Raw genomic sequence first — 18559 nt, 5'->3', positions numbered from 1 at the left:
TTAGTTGGCATAGACATTCAGCCTCACCTAAATAGTAACTTCTGGGTGAAGCTTAAGTTCAGCAATATATTCTTTTTGTTTCCTTGATTTCTGGAAGAGAAACAATTTACTTGTCTATACCCCTATAGATCAGTGAAAAAAACAATAAGCAAAATACAAGGTGAAGCTTAAGTTCAGCAATATATTCTCTTGTTTCCGTGATTTCTGAAAAAGAAACAATTCACTTGTCTACATCCCTATAGATCAGTGAAGAAAACAATAAGCAAAATACAGGGGGATGGAAGGGAAAGATTAATACAACTAGAGGATGAAGCCACACAGATGTAGACACATGTGCACACATGCCTAGTGCAAACTGAATTGTCATTGGGTTAAGAACACTCTATTTGTATCCTGATAGCTACGCTAGTGACCAAATACAACTAAAGGATTAAAATAGATACAAACTGCATGAAAAAAATCCATCTCAAATCTTAAACCTTAATACTAGTATTATGAGGTCAGATGGTATATATTTGAAAGTTCCAATGGAATAGCGAGCAAATTGAAGGAGACCAATAAAGGTATGTAAGGACTGTCTTTCTAAATTCTATTTTGAAGTGTTTTTTCCTCTAAATTTTGGTTTTAGGATATTATAATTATTAATAATATCTATTCTCGTAATGAATCAAACCAACTATATTGTGGACTTGTTCACATATTTGCCTTTCCTAAAAGGCATACAAACATTTAAAAATCAACACTTAAAATAACACGGAAGAAGTTGCTTTTTATGGTTGAAGAAGGGTAATGGCTATGGTGTTCTCTATAACAAAATAGCACATATTCTCTCATCATAATTCTAAGGTGCATGAATAATTACAAAACTCGTCTTGAGAATTTGATAAAAGAAATGCATGTTTCCTGAGTTACTAATAAATTTCTAGGGTCAATTTACAATAATCATGTTAGTGAAAAGTGTTTGCATAGTGGTAATTCTGCATAGATGGAAGACAATACCTCTAAATTTATGCCTTGATTATGTCAACAAGATCTTAAGCAGTTACACTGCCAAAATACATTCATTCAGATAGGACATGCAAACAATGAATTGTGAATAACATAAAAAATCAAATGTTGTATTGGATTCAACTCACGTCCCAAATATCTATCTTTCCTTCCCCCTTTTGCGCTTCACCTTGAATCCTTCATCAGTTTCAAATATGAGTGCAAGCTGTTGTGCCTCCTTTTTTACCTGAAGATATATAAGAATCATAGCAATCAAAAGAAGTGCACAAGATATACAATTAATAGTGACATATATGTGTTGCATTTCATTACTCATTTTTTCTCGGTCTTAATTATTGCCTTTTCCATTCGCATTTCCTTGGAAATCAAGAGAATGCAATATAATTAGTATTGGATAAGCAAATAAATAATTTTCAAACATACAAAGTTTAAAAAATATACTTGTTATCGGGAAATTTCATTAGCCATAAACCTTAAGCAAAACTTGTGTGGGAACATTTGGCCTGTAGATCTTCCAATGAGTTTTGCTACAAGTTATTGGAGATTTGTTTTTAATAAATGGATAATTGAGAAACATCATATCTTCAAGATTTTAATGATATAGGTCAGGACCAACACACATCTAGTTCAATAATCTATAATTCCTAAAAATAAATGTCCTGGAGTCTAAGCAATACCCCATGTCTTATATTGTTTTCTATTACTTTCTAATCAATACTGCACTATCAGAAATAAAAAAGATAAAAGCTCTTTGGCCATGTAATGTAATATGAGTAAGCTAATGAATATTTTAGAACTTGAACTTTGATTTTTTATTTTATTTTTTTGTGTGTGACTTTGAATGTTCTAGCAAGTTTTTTATGCAATTCTTAATTTCTTACGTACACTGAAAAGAATAAGGCAAATTAATAAAGAAATTCAATGGTAAAAACATACCAAAACCTGTTAGATGACAATGGCACCAATCACTCAACTTTTATCATTTCACGGAGTAAACAAAGGTGATGAACAAGACCAATACATGATGGCAAAGGTTTCTTGTATATGTTGTTAAATTTTGACTCCATCACTATTCAAGTTTACCTTTTTCTTTTATTCTTTATCCGTCTTTCTTCTTCTCATCAAGTTCATATTCATTATTCCTTTAAGAAGTGTCATGGGATGGGTTAAAAGAAACTAAGTGCAATTAAATTGTGGGAATGGTCGGGTTTTTTCTCCTTATTTTGTCAATACATGAACATGGAAAATAGGAAAAGGTAAAAAGAAACAACAAAGCTCAACTTAACTATACTTAGGTCCCCATTAACTAAAGTCAGCTGCATTGGCCTTCCTCTTCCACCAGCTCAATTATGAAAATTGCAGATTCTAATGATTTCTTAAAAGTTCAATCTAGTTATAATTTCCATAGATGAGTTGTCTTCATGATCATGTTTTACCTTCCACAGTTGCCACGAGTAGGATTGCCAGCTAAACTAAGTTTGTTGTTCAAGATAATGGATGTTAAGGACTGAAAGAGATGTTTATTAAGTTACCAGAGGCTTTTTGCTATCAAATCATCCATATGATGAGCCAAGTTTAGCTAAAAACAATGTCTCCCTTTAAGTCTAGATGGATGAGGTGTATTATAGCTTGTGTTTGTTGTTATTGTTGTTGTTTTTTTCCATACCATAAGTAGAATCATCTCATTTGAAAAGAGATATTCAAGCCTAAAACATTACTTACAATTTCCATTAACATCTTTATAGACCACCTAATACATTACATGTTCTGAATATACACTTTTAACCAGTATATTTAATCCATCAATATCTCATTCAAATTGAGAAAATGAATGATAAGTTTCTTTCTTATTTGAAAAAATCAGAAACAATCAAAATAATATTCAAATAACTTAACATAATTATTAAGACATAAAAACATCAATGTATTGGTCAAGTTAAACTTTACTTGAGTAAATCAGGATTGACAATTTGAGCCTTGTCCAGGCAACAGAAAATTCCTATAATAGCCTGCCTTGACATCAACCAGTTGCCCTTTCTTTCCTAAATATGTCACATCCTGTTTCAATATTATCTAACACAACAATGCAAACAAACCTATAAATTAAAAAAAAAACTAAAACCTAAGAGGCTCTTTCTTTGGTAGCCAAGAAATGAAAAAACAACACATTAAGACTAGATCTTTCTTCAAGAAAACACAATTTAAGAGAGAATGACATGACCCCAATTCAGGTTATGCAATTTTATTATTACCTTTCTTGTCTTTTTGGCTTTCTTCTGAGCTAAAACCAATATGGGCATTCTTTTATCTGGTAATTTAGAGATTTCATTTGTGGCCCAACAAAGCTGTGAAACTAAGAAGAAGAACTCTATGAAAGAATTGATGTAGTAGATGATGATACCATTTTACCACTCATAAGAATCTTTCTGTCTCCCTAGTTTTATTTGTTGGACATTGGTGCTCAAAATAACCGATTTACAAGTTTTTTTTTTTTTGTTATTTTGGTCATTATATGGATATAAACTACAATGATACCCTTTTTATTTTTGTACCAATCATTCCTTCCTTTTGACATGTAGTTAAATTGATCATTCTACATAATTTTATTTCAAATTGATCCTTTAAATAAATATTTCTTGTGTTTAATATTTAAGGAAAGAATACCTTGACTCTTTTTACTCATATTTAAATTTTAATGAAAAAACAACAATATCTTTAACTTAATTTTATCTTCCCTCTCCCTATTCTCTTTCTTCACCTTAATTAACCTCGCCCATCATTTTCTTATTCTTTCTTCTTCTTTTTATTGGGACCATCACAACCACATTGTTGAAACAAAATCACACCACAAACCCTAATTTGAGACTTCTTTAATTCTTGGTGTCTTTTCTTTATTTTTATGTCAATTCTATTTTGGTTTCCTGGTTCAGTGAGATTAAGTTGCTTTTGAAGGTTATGTTATAATTAGCTTCTATAAGATCTAGGTTTTTCAACAAGTTGGGCTTTTCAATTTGAATTGTGTTCGAGTGATTAGAGATTTTGTGAGTTTAGAGAAAATGAAAGGTAACAATTGATTATTTTTCTCTAGGTTTGTTGTGCTTTCATAAAAAGAAAAGAAAAGAAATTAAGAAAATTAGGGAATAATATTACAGACATAAATTTTGGTAGAAATCACTGAGCAAAAAAGGAGAATTTTGAAGTGGTTCATGCTTTCTATGAAACTTTGAAGCTAAGTGACGTTGATACCATTCACTTGTGTTTGTTTGTACTTCGCTTATATTTGTGTTCTTGGTGCAGGTTAAGGTTTATAGGTACTAAAAGATGTAAACAGAGAAGAATGATAATAATCCTCTTACTAGATGTATTCAAAGGCTAGTTTGATAAGCTACTGAATGGAAAGAGAGTGAAGAGCTAAAGTGTTAAGATTAAATTCCACTTCATTTTAATAAATTGTGCAATTAACCTAGTAAATGTAAAAAATTAATGGAAAAAATATTATTTGAAAAACATTTAGTGAAATAGCATAATTTTATATTGACATGCTTTCAAAGTGCGATATTTACTAAATGTCACGTTTCTAAAGCGTGAAAAGGTGAAATTATGCCATCATCTGGCTCAATTGATCGATTAGTTTATAATGGTCAGTGAAACCAGTCAATCGGTTCCGAAAATAACAAAGAAAATCTCAAAGCTGTCAAAATCAGAAGCCCTAAGTGAGATTTTTTATATTTAAAAATCTGATAGTCCACGTAGCTACGCAATGGTTATTATAGGAAAAATAGCTTTCAGAAACTTCTGTAAAAATTTAAGCACAATCTAACTGTCAGATCAAAAGTAATTGTCCTTTTGATTTGTTATTCTGGTATGACACAACCAAACCTCTTCTTAAGTCTAGATTTGTCTCACTGGTCCATAAATATATCTGCTAGGCCATCTATATAATTTCTTTTGGGCAAATCCTCATTTAGTTATGACAGGCCCACACTTAATTGCTTAGAATCACCCGTTATCATAAACACAATTACATCATTAACATTGAAAAACAAAGGACAACTACTATGTGAATAATAACTTTTAGATATTTTAATTGGAGTCTATTTTTTAGTCTACAAGTTAGGCAAGATGTATTTTTTTCACTCATAAAACATATTTGAAGGAAAAAGTTCATAAAATTATGGTTTTTATATGAAACAACCAACTGGTTAATGCAACTGGATCCAACTGACTGACCGGTTAAGCCAAATAATTGAACTTCACCTTGTTGCGCTTCAAAAGCACAACATTTACTAAATGTCGTTATTTTAAAGCGCGACAAGGTAAAAGTGTGCTATTTCACCAAATCTTTTCTAAACGGTGTTATCCACCAATTTTTTATATGAGTATGGCAAACATGTCTGGCCCACATTACTTGGATCTAACAAATATACCAGACCCACGTTACTGTGAACTTGATTGTCCTACCAAGTCTACGCACTTTAGACTTGACAAACCACTAAGTCCAAGGGTTTTGGGTCTGACAAACATGTTAGACTCATGTCATGTGGACTTGGCTGACTTTCAAGCCCATGAACACTAACAATCAAAACATCCCTAAAAAAACACAAAGCAATCAAAGCATCCCTAAAACAACATGAAGCAATCAAAACCCTGATAAATAAGGCATGTATCAAAGATAAAGAAACATATCAACTCAAGTGCTAGAAAATCCAAAATAGTTGCTTAATCCTATAATAAAAATCATGCATTCCAATCACAAATATCAACCTCCAAGTTTTTCAAAAAATCAAATAAACCAAACAAAAACCAAGCAACGTAACACAAAATCAAAATGCATAGGAAACCAACCTGGTTAGTACAAAAATCGTTGACTAACTAAGAACTGCAACAACCACTAGAGCATAAGCACACCCCAATGCCAAACTGCAAAACAAATAAACATCAGAAATAGCACCAGCGATGTTCAAGAACCCAACCAGAACACAGAGATTCTAACACCTTAAAATCCCAAACCACTGAGAACAAAACAGACTCACCCAACCCAGACAACCAGACCGCTGGAAAATGCCCCAACAAACAAAAAAATTATTGCTAGTGAAACTACATAAACTTTGCCTAACTCTTCAAGAGATAGAATGAATTATATAAACCAGTACATAAAAAAAAAACCATGACTGCCCCAATCAATCTCAAACGTAAAATTCATTTACAATCCCTTGAATCCGACAAAATCCAAAAGAAATAATTAAAAAACAACTCAGCGCAGTGACAGAGCACTTATATTTGCCTAGAATGAAGAGAAACAGCAAAAAAACTACTATCATTCCATGCAAAATCAACCAAAATCTCATCCAACTACACTAGACCAACATTCTTTCAAGAACAACCACACAACCAGGTACATCGCATGTAAGGCTTGTATCTAACTACCTGCCCCTTCATACTAAATAAATCAGGAGAATGACAGCCCACCAAACACCCCTGACAACAAACAACCAGCAACTCAAAGCACGCCACGCACACCATGAAAAAATGGCAAAAAGCAAATTGCTCACAACTTATCGCAAGAACCAATTAGTTCCTCCTCGATAAGAACTACTCTAATTCACACTAAAAACACTCATAATCTAGAGTATATGACTAAGATCTTTTAGTTTTTTTTGTAGTGTAAATGCCTTAATTCACATGATGTACTAATGAACAACGTAATATACAACTCGTCCTTTGGAAATACAATAACTTTTGTGATTTAATTACTAGTGTACCATGACAATAATATTCTACAACTAGTTTGTTACCATTCTAAAAATCACTTTTATTTTACCAATGGATTATTTCATCAGTATTTAGACATTAATTTTTGTCAAAATTACTTTTTATCGATGGAATCACAGATGTTGTGATAGACATATGATCTATGTAATAAAGGGCAATCCAACTTGGGTTAACTTGCAAAACCTATAGCCCGAGTCATAAGACCAGCATAACTCGATAGAAAAGAAATTGAAAAAAACCACAAATGCAATATTTTTCTAAAAAAATAATATCAAACAATGAAATTGTAAAAGAAAATGACCTAAAAAATATTGATTCGCTTTAACTTTTTAAACTCATGACCCGGGTCATTAGATTGGAAGCACTATAAATAATAAAAAATAATTATAAAGTCCAATCCCCAATAAATCAAATATTGAAGGATAAAATTGAAAAAAATCAATTACATAAATTGATCTAAAATAAAAAATATATATAATTAAAAGAATGAGGTGAAAATTGAAATAAAAAATAAATTAGAGGGCAACCAAAAATTTTAAATTGAAGGGTTAAATTAAAAAGGAAAAATAACTTTAACAAAATGAAAAAAAAAATATCAAAAGAATGATGACCATGTTGAAAAAAATAATACACCAAAAAAATTGATTATAGAATGCAATTGAAAACCAATAAAATTTTAACAAAAAAGTAAAGAAAAAAATTAGAAGTCAAAAGAATAAAGGCCTAATTGACAAAAAAATGACAAATTGAAAACAAACAAGATTTTATAAAAGTGCTAAGAACAAAAATCAGAAATCAAAAGAATAAGGACTAAAACTGAAATATCATATACAAAGAAGGCTAACGTGTACTTTTTAGGGGAGAAGAGAGAAAAGAAAAGGGAAAAAGGATCACCACAAACCACCTATCCACCTCCATCACACATCACACTAGAAGGAAGAGGAAGTGATAGTGTTTTCAACGACACAACAAAAGAGCAGTTTTGGCCATTGTTATTAAACCCGACCCGGCCTGACGGGTCGACCCGATGGCTGGACCGATCCGGGTTTAATAAAAGACCAGTTGTGGCAACAGCCCGGCCAAACCCGGGCAACCCGGCGGGTCGGCCTGGGACCTGGGCGAACCCGGGCAAAACTCGGTTTTTTTTTTAAATGTAGGATTTGAAACCCATTAGTATATATACTCTATGTTCCAAAGAAAAAAGTCATGTTTTTTCAATGTATGATAAAAAAACTTTTGGTTTAAATACTTCAACTTAAAAGGATAACATAATATCTTTTCAAAGTGGGATTTGTAGCTCTTTCGTATATATACTCTATGTTCCCAAGAAAAAAATCATGTTCACATGAAAAAAATTATATTTTTTCAATGTGGGATTTGAAACCCATTAGTATATATACTCTTTGTTCCCAAGAAAAAAATCATATTTTTTCAATGTGGAATAAAAAAAATCTTTTGATTTAAATACTTCAACTTAAAAGAATAACATAATATCTTTTCAATGTGGGATTTGAAACCCTTTCGTTTATATACTCTATGTTCTCATGAAAAAATTTATGTTTTTTCGATGTGGGATTTGAAACCCATTAGTGTATATATACTCTATGTTCCCAAGAAAAAAATCATGTTTTTTCAATGTGAGATAAAAAAAAAACATTTTGGTTTAAATACTTCAACTTAAAAGGATAACATTATATCTTTTCAATATGGGATTTGAAGCCCTTTCATATATATACTCTATGTTCCCATGAAAAAAGTTATGTTTTTTCGATATGGGATTTGAAACCCATTAGTATATATATTCTATGTTCCCAAAAAAAAATCATGTTTTTTCAATGTCGGATAAAAAACTTTTTGGTTTAATACTTCAAATTAAAAGGATAACATAATATCTTTTCAATGTGGGATTTGAAGCCCTTTCATATATATACTTTATGTTCCTATAAAAAAAGTTATGTTTTTTCAATGTGGGATTTAAAACCTATTAGTATATATACTATATGTTTCCAAGGAAAAATTATGTTTTTTCAATGTGGGATAAAAAACTTTTTTAGTTTAAATACTTCAATTTAAAAACTTAACATAATATCTTTTTAATGTGGAATAAAAAAAATTTTAAAAATCCTTTTAAACTTCATTATTTATAATATGTATAATCTATATTTATATGAATTTTTTTATATGAAATATTAAAACTTTAATTTTTTTTAAATTTTCCCGGGTTGACCCGAGTTGACCCGGGTTAACCCATGAAACCCAAGACTCGGCCCCTTGGCCGGGTTAACCCCAGCCGGGTTTAATAACTATGGTTTTGGCGCCACCTATGCTGCCTAAAAGGAATAGCCACCTCATATGTGCTAGCATATGGAGAGCACGCGCCAACAATTTTTTAAATTTAAAAAATATTTAATCAACATAAAAAAGCAAAATGCCCTTCTTGAATTTGAATGAACAAAAAAAAACCTATATGAAAGGAAAAATATGCCATTGGGCATAAGAACTATTGTTCTCTAATGCCAATGGTAAAAATATATTTTTATTGTTCTTTAAATAATGAAAATACTGAGATATCTTTGGTTAATAGTTTTAAATTTTTTTAATCTTAAAAGTAAATAAGTCATTTTATTATTTTAAAAAAAAGTGAAAAAATAGATGTACCATTGAAAACCATTTAACGACTAATAGGTTACTGAAAAAGACTAAATTACTCTTAAAACAAAGATATCTATTTTTTTCATCAAAGAAAATAATAATAATTTCACTATAACAATTTATAGTAATTTGTGTCTATTACTACACTAAAAACTCAGGCATGTATAATATCATGTAAATATATATATATATAGTACATTTATATTTTTTAAAATTTAATATAATATATACATATTATCATATTGACACAATAACACATGTGTGTATTATAATATTTATAATTTTATCATTATATATATGCGTGTTCCTATTTTAATTTATATTGAATGATAAATAGTATGATATCTATATAAATACCGGAAACAAATAAATAATAAATATCTAATTTTTCTCTCAAAATTGATAATAAATATGATATAGAAATCATAAAAACTCAACCCGTCAATTCTCGTTGCTTCCCTGTATCTGGCAGATAACAATTGTTTTGGGCCTGTATTTGTGGGCTGAAATAAATAAGGCCCTTCTTGAAAAAGAAAAAAGGTCTGTCACCGACCGGTGTAAAAGAGAAAACAACAGATCTCTCCCTCCTCGCGCAGCTGCTCATAAGATCTCCTTCACTACTGTGATGATAACGAAGACAATTCCAAGGAGCTGAAAATCATCATCATCATCATCATCATCAATCAGCTAAGATTAAGAATTATGATAAACCTAAACCGTTCGGTTTCGATTTGGATCGTATTATCATTATTTCTCTCCCTCTTCCTTTCTAAAGCTGAAGTTATAACCCTAACTCCTGAAACATTCTCTGACAAGGTGGTTCTAATTCTTTCTTTTATTATTAATAATAATTAAATTGGGTTTATTTATGTGTTTTATTTAAATAATAACAATAATAATTATGTATGTAGGTGAAGGAGAAAGACACGGCATGGTTTGTCAAATTTTGTGTTCCATGGTGTAAGCATTGGTAAGTGATTTTATTTATTGATCCTTTGCTTAATACTATAATTATATTTTAATTTTATATTTATTTATTATCAGTAAGAATTTGGGGACCTTGTGGGAAGAGGTTGGGAAGGCAATGGAGGGGGAAGATGAAATAGAGGTTGGAGAAGTGGACTGCGGCGCCAGCAAATCTGTCTGTTCTAAAGCTGATATCCACTCTTACCCTACTTTTAAGCTCTTTTTTGATGGAGAAGAAGTTGCTAAATATCAAGGTTTGACTGCTTCAATTACTTTTCTTTTCATTCTGAGGAATTTATTTAGTAAAGCATGAGACTTTGGAACTTTTCGTTAATTACTCTACTTTTTTTTGTGTGCTTCGGTCTTGCTTAATGTGCTTGAATGTGTTGCTTAATGATCTGATAGACTTGACTTGCATGGCATTGCATTGCTGCTATGAATGTGTTGACGAAATGAGTTGTGTCACTGGGTTTGTTATAGGGTAAAGATGCATATATTCAGCGAATGGCTAAATTTTAGTTTTTCAGCTACTTGATCTATTTTCCCATCTGGGTTTTCTTTGAGTTGTGATGGGCGCTTCTTGAGATATGAAGGCATGTGGTTTTGAGTTCGCTGCTTGTGGCATGATTTGAATTTTTTTCACAATTTTCTCTGGCATTCATTTTCTCCATCCTAATTTTGTGACGGAAGTTTCAACAACTGGTTATGCAACTGCTTTTCAATTTTCAAATGGGGTGATCCAGGTTATGGAACAACTGGTTATGCAACTGCTTTTCAATTTTCTAATGGGGTGATCCAGGTTATGGAAAATTCTGGTGCCTATTTTTAATGATGCAACTGCAAAAGATGAGAGAGGTGTTTTCTTGGAGCTGCCTATATTTCAGGTGTTGCCTTAGGGTCAATACTTGTTCCATTAAGCTAGAGGGCAGCTGATATGTTGACACTTAAACAATGAATGATACGCTTATGAGCCTTTTCAAAAGTTAGTTGGATATCTTGCTGATAGAAATATGTATAGATGAGTTTGAGTTCAATGTGAAGTTATTGAAGGAATATTTAGTGAACTATCTCCAAACACAATTTGCAAAGTAATTGTCTGGATGATAGACATTGGTTCAAAGTATTTTCATCACTTATTTGGGTAGACCTCAGTATGTGAATGGAAGAGTGTTTGTGAAAAGGTAAAGAAAAAACAGAGGAAAGAAAATAATGCGATTTGTATTCTCAAATTGATTACTTGGGTAACTTAACTTTGTGGTAAGGAACCCAATTAAAGAAAAGACTATTAAATCTAACAAAGACAGATCTTGCTTAAGAAAAGAAAGAGAATGAAATGATAATGAAAAGAAGATCAACAAGAATGAATGGACTAAGATGCATGATCCCAAAACTAACAAGTCTCCTTTGATTTAGCCAGCAATAATAGTTGCGGTCCAGATGGGCAGGAACATAGAGAACAGTTTATAGTTTTGCATTTAGCTGGTGGTATAAACTGTTCAAAATAATGAATGTGTATTTCCTGAGCTTAGTATGTGGTTTTGGTTAGTTTTGGTTGCTTGCTATTGTGAAAATATCATATTGGAGATGCAATGCTCTGGACATAGTTGTGATCTGCAATTTGTATGTATTATTGTTGAAATCTATTGGGATCTTCCCTAAATATAAAGATGCTTGTAGCATTAGGTTATTTGTCAGTTTAGCCATGAATGCAAAATCTTGGATTTTGTTTTAAGATTCAACATAGGGGAAGGCTTGACATTTTGTTTCTACTATTTTATGTGTGTTTAGATTCATAGGATAATGGATTGTTTTCAGGAATGATTCAATGAAGTTAAATTCAACTTCTTTATATATCTTTCAGCATTAGAAACCAATAACCATGCTTCTGTTGCATTTGGCATCTTTTTCACTGGCAGTTTTGTATTAGTTGGTGCGATGAAATGCTTTTAACCAATGGTTTATAATATTACCACAACTTCAAGATCTAAGTGTTTATGCCTCTTACTGAAATAAACAGGGCCAAGAGATGTTGAATCTCTTAAAGCATTCGTTTTAGATGAAGCAGAAAAGGCAGCAGCTAAAGCACAGCTTGGCTATGATAAAGATTTGTGAACCTTTGTAAGGTAGACTCCAGACTCACTTCAGTGTGCTCTCAATTTAAGGGGCTTGAATTTTCTGTTTTTCTTTGTTTTTTTCCCCCCTAAAGAATCCTCATGTTAAGGTTACTAGGGAAAGCCAATTTAATACCGTTTATTATTTTTTTCATTCAAATTTTGCAGGCAAATCTCCTTTTCAATATTTTCATCTGTTTGTCATAGTGATTTATCCAGAGACGTTGTGGACATCCATTAGGGGCAGTGGAGCCTCACAATGGAATAAATTTGATTTTGCAAACGCCCCAGTTCAGATTACCTTGTGCGTTGTAGCAGATAATATTTGACAATATGCCCATTTTGGTTGTCATCTTGTAGGAGGAGGTCTATTAAGCTGTGAACAATGGATGGAAACCCAGTCAGGAATATAACAAAAACTTGTAGGCACTGATAATGGATCCATTGCGAAGTTATATCATCCTTACACAGGAATTTCAACATAATGTCTTGAATAGTTTAATTGTATTAGCGTGTCATTGGTAACATATTTTCCCTTCTAAACAAGCGGAGTTAGTGATGGAGCATTCAACATAAACATAACATAAATATAGAACCGAGCATCCAAGCTATATAAATCCCATTTTGAATCCTTTTAGCAAAGGCATTCACTTAAAATTAGTGATTTGTCATGCTTTAACCTTCAATAAGATTATTACTTAACCTTAACCAGAGGTTCGTTTGTTTCTTTGATTTTTCAAGTTCAATTTTGAGCTCAACAATCCATCTAAAAATATTTATTATTATTTTTTAAATACACCATGTTGTTGATGTGAAGGATGCACTTTTAACAACGAATTAACTACAGGACACCTTACCGCGGACGAAAAAAATAAAAAATACATAATTTCAAAATATAATGACAATGTCGCACTAGGTTTTGTTGAGACCAGGGAATCTGGAGTGGATTTTATACCAATAAATTATTTTCAAAAGTATACTCGAATTTTAATAAACACAGTTTAAAGGTTTTGCTGAGATTATGAAAATTGAAGAGTAAAATTTATCCAATAGATTAAATACTCGAATTTTAATAATCATACGTCTTTTCGCACCCTGAGATAGGTAAAGGTGAGAGAGAAAAGGCCAGGCTGAAAACTGAGAACAGCAACTGCACCCTTGGAATATTCAACAGATAGCTAACACACATATTCATTAGAATTTGGTCATTCATCAGTAAGAAATACAATTTTATCATGTTTGAGCTACATGAGATCCCCTTTTCCATAAAGCATCAAACATTTCGTAGCTATATTAGGTAGAACAAAAGGATCTCTTAGAAAAAGACCTTCACGAATTAATGAAACAGAGATTTAAGCAACCTTGATATCTTCACATCTGTTCATCAGTAGCTGTAAATGGGACTACTGCACTGGAGTGTCTATCTATGCCACCATCAGAAATATCAACAGTATTTGGGAGTGATGCAGTGGACTGTCCTGTTCGGCCACCATCCGAAACATTGTTGCTGCCTTCTTTCTGCAAAAGTATATGACATGAAAAATTATATGAACTTCCATTTCCTTTTTTAAGCCAAAATTTGTACACTGAAGCGACCATCAAAACACCAAAAAACAATGAACCGGTGGGAAATTTGACCAGGAACACACTGCCTTCACCCTCCTATGATGACATAAAAACATCAACAACGTGTATCTGACCCTTTGATGCTCAATTTCATTTTTATATTTCTCATCCATGAAAAAACAATCAGCTGAAATACTATTTGAACTCAATATAAATGCGTTCTCTTGCATGCTGCTATACAAGCATCCCATTAATACATTCTTGAAAGCCCTGACCGTGAGTGCTTGAGATTTTCATTGCAGTGCACAAAACATAGCATGAACTAATCTATCCGACATTGCCAAGTATAGAATTCGGTCTAACTTTCTTTTGCTTATGTTTCCATCTGCTTACAAGCTGCTAACAATTTTGGGTAAGGAACCTTAACAAAGTATCAAGTTCTGCCATTATGTCAAGTTCATTTATTATCCCGCATGCTACAAGCTCTAGAGGTCTTTTGACCGTGGTTTTGGGGGTGTCAAATAAGCTAGCAACCCTATACTTACTGGTTAAACAGAAAGACTAGTAGGGCAACCACATTTGTATCCGACACTAAACAGAGCGCCCATACAGCAGGAAGACACTGAACAAAAATTTGTGAAGTTCAAACTTGAAGGTTCTTACTAGCTTCCACCAATTCACTTTCTTCATTCTCACTCCTTTTAAGTTTGTTGACAGCCAGAAAAGAACACTACATATAATATGATATTTATTGATTAATTAAAACAATTTATGAAAGCAAAAACATACCAAAATATCTAAAGAAGACATTTACAGAAAGTAGCAGAGAGCCAGACAATTCAAGCAAAAAACAAATTCAGTTAATCAACTCCACCTTAACCATTTTCTCATTTATTCCCCACAACAAATTAAACTAAAGTAAACTATTTCTAGAGCATTGGTTTTGATCCGATAACTAAACCCAATCGAACAAAAATCAATTGATACAGATTGTATAGAAAAAAGCAAAGGCAAATTAATAATTAAATAACAAAAACAAAATACCTTTTTACTTATCCCTTGAGCAGCCATGAGATCATAAAATTTGCGCATCAGCATTTCCTCCTCTACCTGCAATTCATCAAAATTTAGGATGTCTAGTTTAGAATTTAAAATAAAATATGTGTGCGTGTGCACGTGTATATGTATGTACACACACACCCACACAAACACACACATATATACATATAATTTTTTAAAAAAAAAAACCTGGAGCTTGTGCAATTCATGTGACATTGAATTATAAGCGCTCGTTAATAACTCATTCTGCTTCTCTAAATGCCTACACAACACCCACGCACAAAAATAAAAAAACACAATTACTAATTTCAATAACAATCTACTCCTCGTAACATTAAATGAAATGGAGATGCAACTACAATTAAAAATCAAAAATAAAAATAAAACTGAATAGATCTCAATGCTTACTTGAGTATCTCTCCGGTGTATCGAGGATCCATATTTGATTTACCTTATGGAGTCACTGAAAACCCTAGACTAAAAGCACCCTGCTCCTCTTCTTCTTTTTCCTTCTTTTCAGGCCACGATTTTGATAAAAACTGTTGTTCACATGCTCTGCCTGCGCAAATATATCCAGGAAATTAACTGATTTAACCTTCATGCAATCTCCATATTGCCCCTGCTTTCAATAATTAGTGGATCTTTGTGCGTTGCTCGTTAGGTGTTGAACTTTGACCTCAAAAAAACAGAATGATTATGTAGAATTTTTTTTAATATAATAAGTATCATTTTTCAAAAATAAATTATAAGTTAGTCTCTATAGTTTTTCAAAATACATTGAATTGTCCCTTTATTTTTTTAAAATAATTATTTAAATTCAGTGTTGACTACTTAAATTTAATATTAGTTGATTTCAAAAAATATCTTCTTTTCTTATCAATCTTTTAATAACATCTATATATTTTTTTACCTTTTCTATTTCTTAACAAAAATAAATTAAAAGAGACATGAAATGAATGAAAGTAAATAAATAATTAATATTTGAAACTAGAGAAATTTTTTAATTCGTTTTATAAACAAGTGGGACTAATTTATAATTTAACCATTTTTATGTTATAGATAAATGAATCATACTTAGGCATAGTTTTAAATCTGATCGGGAGTCAACTTGACCTAGGTCGACTTGGAAAACCAAAAAAAAAAAAACAGCATTATAAAGTTCATAACCAACTTGAAAAAAAACAGCCTCGAACGAATTTGTTGTTCACTAAATCAAATCATCAATTTTTCCTCACCAGCACATTTAATTCATTTTCTAAATATTGTAAATTACACATAGAAACCACTCAACCTAATTATAAACCAAAAACACAAATTTAATTCCATATCCAAAATACAAACCAAACATAAATTCTAAAATATTTAAAACATTCAAATTTAAAACAAAGTTTCCACAGACATAAATTCTAAACCAACATCTTCACTTTGGTTGAATAAATGCATTGAGTTCTTCGGTGTCCATAAAAGCAAAATTTGAATCAAACGTTAATAACAGCAGGACATTTTTTTATCAATAGATTGCTACTACATTCATATCCCATGCCATGATTTGGACGAGCATAATTTTTAGTAATCAAAAACTAATTCAAACACAAACACTCTTAAAAAAATTCCATGCTTAACAAAAAACTCCCAACAGATCACAACCCTCATTATAGAATAACCCACATTACACATATTCCTCCTCTTCAAGCAATCTTGACCTCAGTAGTCAATTTAGGTGGTAATTTCTCAACGTAACAGTCAAAACCCCATCTTGACAAACAGCAGAAATAGCATCAGTGTTGGCATTCTCAGGCAAGATAAATCTCCGCACGCAACGTCAACTCTAGCAGGGGATTTGAGCAAAAAGGAACAAGTAGGGGATGCCATAGAATAAAATCACTATATCTAGATCCTAGATTTAACAGAACTCCTAAATTTCTTCAATTCAGTACATAAAAAACCATTAAACCAAAACCCTAAATTTCCTCAGTTTAGTAGATAAAAAACGGAATATAGAGATGTCATGTACCAAATAATATCAACCCATGCATATATATGCAATAAAATAAGGATTTAAGCCTTCAACAAAAAAAAAAAAAAAAAAAACCCGAAAAATCTATGTGTAAAAACTGTGGGTTGAGACCATTGGAGCGAAGGAGAAGAAGGGAGATGTTATCTTGCCTGAAATTGAAAAAGTCAGTACTCAGTAGTTGTGGATTAGGAAGGCAGATTGGGTGAAGGGAAGAGGGGAAATTCTCTTCTGCGTGGCTACCTGTTTTGGGAATTAGGGATTTTATTATCCCTGATTCAAAATGGCGCCGTTTATTAAAAAAAATAAAAATACCAGGGGTTTTTTGAGAACCCGGATCGGTCCATCAGGTTCCTGGGTCAACCCTCCGGTCCGGGTTTTAAAATACTTGGGTTGTTCTTATCACATATTTGGCATTTTACAAAATAGAAATCAAAACTTGAAACTTCTTTTGGAAGGATGAGGCGGAGCAAAGAGACTGGCAAAAGGCAAAGCCGCCTCTCCTCCCCATCCAGACCCTCCAGATCCGGCCCATCTCCACCCAGGTCACGAAAATCCACGCTTAGCTCCTCCGCCTCTACTGTCGATAACCTTGAAGTGGTGAGTGAACAGCAGTCCCCATTCACTACAGGGTCTGAGCTCTTTGATGAACCAAGGAGTTTCCCTTACAGCGTGAAGCAGCAATGCTGGGAAAAGGCAGAGAAGGTCAAAGGCCGAGACCCAGATCGGTGGCGCCGCGACCCTCTTGGTAATATTGTCTTTAGAAAGCTCGTGGGTTGTCCTGGCTGCCTCTGCCATGATTATGACCACATCGTTCCCTACTCTAAGGGAGGAAAAAGCTCCCTGGAAAATTGTCAGGTTTTGCAGGCAACAGTCAATCGTTCTAAGGGAAACCGGACTGAGCTATCTAGAGCTGAGCTCATTCGAAGAAGTTCCTACTGTCGGGTTTCAGGTCGTGACATGGATTTTGTTGAACTCTCAGCCTATGGCAACGTACGTCGTGAGCCAGAATCTGGTGGTTGTAGAATCCAATGACCACTTAGTTATCATAATCTTATTATTTGTGTAATTTGTCATTGCGCTCTGGATTTTCAGATTTTTCATTATTCGAATATCCATTTCAGCATGTACAAAGTTTCTACACTGCTTTCTTTATGTAAAATAGTTGCAACCCCATAGGCAAAAGAAGATTGATTACATTAACAAAGATTTCTAATACAATCGACTATTATATATTTAATAATGATCATGATCCCCTTTTTTTCTAGTTATTTTAGAATTTCTTCAGGAGTTTTAATTCGATTTTTTCATTTAGTAATTACAGTATTGTTTAGTTTTAGTTTTTCATCCATAAATCAATTTCAAGTTATAAACAGCTTTGGAGTTTAGGATTTTCACTACATTATATATT

The 18559-nt window shown here is 32.3% G+C and overlaps 3 protein-coding genes and 1 pseudogene across 5 annotated transcripts; 2 read left to right on the top strand and 2 right to left on the bottom strand.

Moving 5' to 3' along the window:
- Positions 1-3308, bottom strand: LOC133680087 (large ribosomal subunit protein bL9c-like; annotated as a pseudogene).
- Positions 3309-9974: 6666 nt separating this feature from the next.
- On the top strand, positions 9975-12994 carry LOC133680413 (protein disulfide-isomerase 5-1). Of its 2 annotated transcripts, none has more exons than XM_062103345.1 (5): positions 9975-10248; positions 10344-10402; positions 10477-10652; positions 12416-12521; positions 12870-12994. In XM_062103345.1, exons 1-4 carry the CDS (start codon positions 10135-10137, stop codon positions 12508-12510), a joined length of 444 nt encoding a protein of 147 aa, XP_061959329.1. In that variant the 5' UTR covers positions 9975-10134; the 3' UTR covers positions 12511-12521; positions 12870-12994. The 2 variants fall into 2 exon arrangements, with proteins under 2 accessions (XP_061959329.1, XP_061959328.1); XM_062103344.1 differs by having other exon boundaries at positions 9976-10248; positions 12678-12994.
- Positions 12995-13684: 690 nt separating this feature from the next.
- LOC133680414 (uncharacterized) lies at positions 13685-17449 on the bottom strand. 2 transcript variants are annotated; one of them, XM_062103347.1, is made up of 6 exons: positions 17301-17449; positions 15543-15693; positions 15324-15396; positions 15120-15185; positions 14739-14805; positions 13685-14027 (listed from the first exon to the last, which is right to left on the bottom strand). In XM_062103347.1, the coding sequence occupies exons 2-6, from the start codon at positions 15572-15574 to the stop codon at positions 13954-13956; spliced, it is 312 nt and encodes a 103-aa protein (XP_061959331.1). In that variant the 5' UTR covers positions 15575-15693; positions 17301-17449; the 3' UTR covers positions 13685-13953. The 2 variants fall into 2 exon arrangements, with proteins under 2 accessions (XP_061959331.1, XP_061959330.1); XM_062103346.1 differs by lacking the exon at positions 14739-14805.
- Positions 17450-17559: 110 nt separating this feature from the next.
- LOC133680412 (uncharacterized) lies at positions 17560-18274 on the top strand. The gene has a single exon (XM_062103343.1). It carries the CDS (start codon positions 17608-17610, stop codon positions 18181-18183), a length of 576 nt encoding a protein of 191 aa, XP_061959327.1. The 5' UTR covers positions 17560-17607; the 3' UTR covers positions 18184-18274.
- Positions 18275-18559: the final 285 nt, after the last annotated feature.

Source organism: Populus nigra, chromosome 19 (assembly GCF_951802175.1).
Source record: "Populus nigra chromosome 19, ddPopNigr1.1, whole genome shotgun sequence".
Lineage (NCBI taxonomy): Eukaryota > Viridiplantae > Streptophyta > Magnoliopsida > Malpighiales > Salicaceae > Populus > Populus nigra.
Note: the sequence above shows the minus strand (reverse complement) of the source record. Positions and strands in the feature narration are given on the sequence as shown.

What these genes read in the sequence shown, in the direction of transcription:
- LOC133680414 (XM_062103346.1), bottom strand. Translation starts at nt 15,574, where the DNA reads ATGGATCCTCGATACACCGGAGAGATACTCAA. An exon ending in TACACCGGAGAGATACTCAA is followed by an intron (nt 15,397 to 15,542) that starts GTAAGCATTGAG and finishes GGTGTTGTGTAG; the next exon opens with GCATTTAGAGAAGCAGAATG. An exon ending in ATGAATTGCACAAGCTCCAG is followed by an intron (nt 15,186 to 15,323) that starts GTTTTTTTTTTT and finishes GATGAATTGCAG; the next exon opens with GTAGAGGAGGAAATGCTGAT.
- LOC133680413 (XM_062103345.1), top strand. Translation starts at nt 10,135, where the DNA reads ATGATAAACCTAAACCGTTCGGTTTCGATTTGGATCGTATTATCATTA. An exon ending in GTTCCATGGTGTAAGCATTG is followed by an intron (nt 10,403 to 10,476) that starts GTAAGTGATTTT and finishes ATTTATTATCAG; the next exon opens with TAAGAATTTGGGGACCTTGT. An exon ending in AGAAGTTGCTAAATATCAAG is followed by an intron (nt 10,653 to 12,415) that starts GTTTGACTGCTT and finishes TGAAATAAACAG; the next exon opens with GGCCAAGAGATGTTGAATCT.
- LOC133680412 (XM_062103343.1), top strand. Translation starts at nt 17,608, where the DNA reads ATGAGGCGGAGCAAAGAGACTGGCAAAAGGCAAAGCCGCCTCTCCTCC.